Source organism: Aythya marila, assembly GCF_965140915.1.
Source record: "Aythya marila genome assembly, chromosome: 1".
Lineage (NCBI taxonomy): Eukaryota > Metazoa > Chordata > Aves > Anseriformes > Anatidae > Aythya > Aythya marila.
The window spans coordinates 153,074,955-153,079,614 of NC_139042.1; the positions used below are offsets into that span (position 1 = coordinate 153,074,955).

Sequence of the window (4,660 nt, forward strand, 5' to 3'; positions counted from 1 at the left end):
TAGAGCCTGAGGGACCAGATGAGGCTGCCCGGACCACCTGCTGCGGCAACAGTCCTTGAGATGAAGGCTACTCACCGGTTGACTCGGACGCTGCCCATGGCTCGCTGTATCATCGGGTGTCGGGGGCCAGGGGAGCTGGAGGAGCGTGGGATCTCATGCAGCGGCACTCAGGCGGGACCGAGCGGCTCTGGGTTTCACCTCCGGCCAGCTGAGGCCCATGCTGTCATCGCCATTGCTCCTGGCTGCGTGCCTTATGGAGAAGGACAGAGCAAAACCCCGTCAAAGCCCCCCACGAAAGCACCCGTCCTGGGTGTGTGGATGGTGCACGGGTCCCAGAGGGTCCTGGTGGTGCCAGGGGACACCACGCCACAGCCCTGCTCCAGCAGGTGACGGGCCGATGGACGCAGGCCTGGTTGACCCACGGCCCGCAGCCCCCAGCCCCCAGCCCAGGTAGAGGTGCTGGCAGGCTGGTCACCGCTCCGCAGATCAAGGACACGCCAGTTGAGCAGCTTGCAGGGCCCCTGCCCTGAGCCAATATATTAATATCATAGCTTACACGAGGGCGAGAGCTCAGCCAGCCTAAATACCCCACACACAAGGACTAACAAAGCACGGACACACGCGGCGGTCCGCAGGGATCTCCGTCAGCCCAGCCTGACCCAGAGGGCGTTTAATTCCAGGGAGTGCAGAACATCCCCCCCACACCACCACCACCATTTTAAAGATGGGAAGAAAAGCACAAAGTAGAGCCAAAAAGGAGAAGTGACGCAAAGAAAGAGCTTAGGGGTAGCCAAGCAGAAGCCGGTTAGAGCAAACAGACCTTGCGGCAGCCCGCGCGTGCCGTGAGGAGGACGTCCAGCAGATGCTATGTCCCGACCTGGTCCTCCCCGAACTGAAGGACTGGGAGACTGAAGGCTCGAGAGCCGACCTAGAGCTGCTGGGAAGTGAAACGCAGCGAGGGGGTAATGACTCACCGATTAGGAAGGGCTTTGTACACCCGTGCTAATCCCGCGCTGTAACCTTTGGATTACGGCAGCAGCGCAGACACGGCCAGCCTTCCTCCCAGCCTCACCGATGAGCAACCAGCGGTTGCCATATCTCGGTCAAATCCAAGGATTTCTGGGTCAAACCTGATGTTTAGAGCTTGTTGCAAGAGTGGGGCTTCGTGTGGTTAAGAGTGACCGCCGCCTTTGGAGCACAGACTGGAAGGCAACAAGTCAGGAGCTCCAGACATCACCCCTGATGTGCAGGCACTGCCGTTGTCACGTCTCTGATGAAGGTTAATCAGCAGTCCCTTCCCCAGAAGCCAAGGTTACTGAGGCAGCTGAAGGCCTGTGGCAACACAACCGGGGCTGTTCAGAGCAGGGACGCTAGAGGACCATGAGACAGCAGCAGCCTCGTAGTTCGACACTTACCTTGTAGAGGTAAAAGTGAATTTTTGCTCCGCAAAATTCCCATCAGGGAAAAAGCACGGTGCTGAACTCTGCCAGCACCCACCCCTCACCACCCAACTGCAACCAACTATTTAAGAAGGGTCATGTGCAGGATAACCTACAGCAGAAACTGAGGTGGGTAACCTAAATTGGTCAGAAATCTTGAGGGATGACTAGGTGACCAAGAAAGGTCACTTTGTGCCCACAGGTGGTCCCAAAAGGATAAAGCTAAACCACATCTTTGGTGAATTTGGACAGCAGGGTCCTGCCTTCACTTCTTCAGCAGGTGGCAAGGGTGGGTGATTCAGGGATGCTCCTCTCCACCGCATCCTCCCCAGCCTCTGCTTTCCCTGGCCACAGAAATAGGAGCACAAATTCCAAAGAGACTTCATATTTTGGTGCCAGGTGAACTGCTGGCTCCACGTGAAGAGGCGAGGAGGAAGGAGGACCTGAGGAACATCTGCAGCAGCACCCAGACCTCCGCTCCTTACCTGCCCCAGCTCACCAAGAAGGGGCAAAGGGAAGGGAGGAAACACAGGTACAAGGCCTGTGCCCATCCCCTGTTCAGCTAAGCGAGGGGATGTGTTTAGGAGAACCACATTCCCTGCTGCTGGGCACGTGGGAGCCCAAATCAGCTCTTGCACAGGCCCACCATGGCCGGGCCTTGCAGCTCAGGGCCTGGGGAGTGCTTGCTTCTGGCTCCACTGTGCCAAAATAGCTACAGCAGTACCCACAATTCATAATTAACCACAAGGCAAGCGTTTCTGTGAAGAATAAAGGTTACCAAGATGAACACACGCAGCCCAGCACATGAGAAAAAACATTTTTAGTGTAGGCTGTGGGGGGGACACCCGTGGCCCCAGTCTGTATGCTCCTCCACAGGACCCCCACAGCATTTCGTTCACGGGTCATTCTCTTCTTCAGCATCCGAAATTTTGCCTGTGGACTTCAGGAGCTCAGCAACAAAGTTCAGCGACTCTGCTCCGGAGACCAGCTGTCTGATGGACAGGTTGGCGCCCGATATTATCTTGTGGAGGCTCTGCAAGGCAACGTCTATGTTGTGCTTCACCGCCCCCAGGTCCGTGGTCTGGCCTGCTCGCAGGTGCTCGTTCTCCACCTTGGAGGTCTCCAGCTCCCCCTGGAGAACGATCATCTCCTGCTTCAGCCTCTCCACGTCGCTTTCCGCCTCCAGAGCCCGCTGGGTCATGAGCTGGAGGCTCCTCTCAGCTTGCTGGACGAGCGTCTGCAGCCCTTGGGCCTCTCTCTCCTCTTTCACCAGGCTGGCCTTCAGCCGCCTCTCCAGGCTGCGCACCGTGCGCGCCTGGCTCTCCAAGGAGCTCTGCATGCTCCTCACCATCCTCCTGAGCACGTTGTTCTCGTCCCGGAGCACTCTGTAGGTCAGCTGCAAGGAGGGGAGCTCCCTGTCCCCGACGGGCTCCTCCTGCTGCATGTGGGGCTCCGCGGCCCTGCCGTGCTCTGGGTAGGCGAGGTGCGGGTCGCTGGCGTGGGCCCACAGGGCGAACGCGTCCGTCCCCGGGTGCTTGCTGGCGCCGTGCTGGAACGAGTCGTAGGGGCTGCACGGAGACGGGCTGGCAGCGTGGGACCCGCGCGGCCGCTGGTGCACGGGGAGGTGGTAGGTCCTGGTCCAGCTGTCGTCCTCCTCCTCCGACAAGCTGCCGGCCATCTCCGTCTCCTTGTAAAACGGCTCCTGAAAGTCCTGAGCGTCCTCCTCCAGCTCCAGCGCGTGCCTGGCCAGCCTCTTGGCGTACATCCTGTTTTTCTCGCCGTCCTTCACCACGCAGGAGTGTCTGGGCTTTAAGGGGAAGGGGATGGGGACGGGCCCGCCCGGATCCTCCAGCTGACTGTCACCAGGGTTGTCGCGGCCCTTGCACTGGGGCGGAGGATGCATGGAGTGGCAGGCGTACCTGTAATTGTCGTTGTCCTCGTCGTTGTCATCATCATCATCGTCATCTTCCAGGTCTTGAGGCTCCGGGCAGGCCCTCTCCATCGCCCCGGAGACACCAAGTGGCCGCGACATCTTCAGGGCTGCAGGGAACGGGAGGATCCGAACCGCCCCGAGCCCCGGTCCCGCAGGCGGGTGGCACCTGCCCCGTGCCAACCTCTGCAGCCTCGGTGACACTGGCGAGGGACCAGGCGGTCACTGGGGCCCCTCCATTCAAACCAGCAGGGTGCTGGGGTGCGCGCGGTGAGGAGCGGAGGCGGCAGGGAGGGGAGAACCGGGCATGTCTGTCTCTGCTAAGGGGGTGCCCAGGAACCACCCCGGTCTGTGATGTCACCGTGCAGCTTCCATGCCCGCTGTGCTGTCACGAGGAAGAAGTGAGGGACCCAGGAGCTGTACCAGGGCTTTTTTTTGGCAGCGGGGTCCCGCATAGCCCACCCAGCCCGGGGATGCTGTCGGTGGGTGGAGAGGAGCTGGCAAAGCGACCCAAACCCTCTCGTGCTGCACGGGGAGAGGGATCGGTGGCCCTGGGCAGGCAGCGCGGGGCTGGAGACATCGCTGGCAGCAAGAGCAGGGCTGCTGGAGCATCGCTGCCAGCGCTGGCACCAGGCAGGGGAAGGGGACAGGGCTGGCGAAGCAGGAGCGTGCCGCGCAAAGCCGCAGTCGGGGGCACGGAGGCTGATGCGGGGAGAGGATGGAGGGCAGGGACAGAGCACGAATCGGGCTGTTATAAAGCCAGGCACCTGCTTCACTCCGTCAGCAACCTGGCAATCACCGAGCCACGTAAAGTCCACCCCACCGGCGGCCTCAGCCCGCTGCGCGGGGGCCGCCGCCGCCGTCCCCTCCGGACAGCCCCTCGAGCACCTACCTCGGTCACCGGTGGGCGGCTGGGACCCCCGAGGCCGCCCTTGCTGCCTCCTGCGAGGCAGGAGGAGCCGAGCCTGGCTGCCGGCAGCCGAGCGGAGCGGCAGCAGCGCTTTGGGCAGGGCATCGGCCCCGCGGGCTGGCCGCAGACGGGTCCGCGCTGCGCTGCTGCCGCCCCGCTCCGGCCCCTGCTGCCAGCTGGCAGAGGGACCGCTCGCACTGCCGGCCGGCCACAGCCTGGCCGCCGCACGAGCCAGGAGATGGAGGGGTGGAAAGAAACCCGCTCACCGCTCCCAGCCCCGTGTGCCTGGGAGGCTGAGATGGCCCTGCCTGCGCAGTGGGCTCCCCAAGGTCAGGGGTCGTGCCGCCAGATCACCCCGTGCTCATCAGTATCCTCCCTGCA

General features: G+C 62.1%; 1 protein-coding gene across 1 annotated transcript; it reads right to left on the bottom strand.

Annotated features, from left to right (window-relative positions):
- Positions 1–2,334: 2,334 nt before the first annotated feature.
- On the bottom strand, positions 2,335–3,471 carry LOC309874075 (endosome-associated-trafficking regulator 1-like; the record flags this gene model as incomplete). The annotated part of the gene is made up of 1 exon (XM_082751994.1): positions 2,335–3,471. One exon carries the CDS (start codon positions 3,469–3,471, stop codon positions 2,335–2,337), a length of 1,137 nt encoding a protein of 378 aa, XP_082608120.1.
- Positions 3,472–4,660: the final 1,189 nt, after the last annotated feature.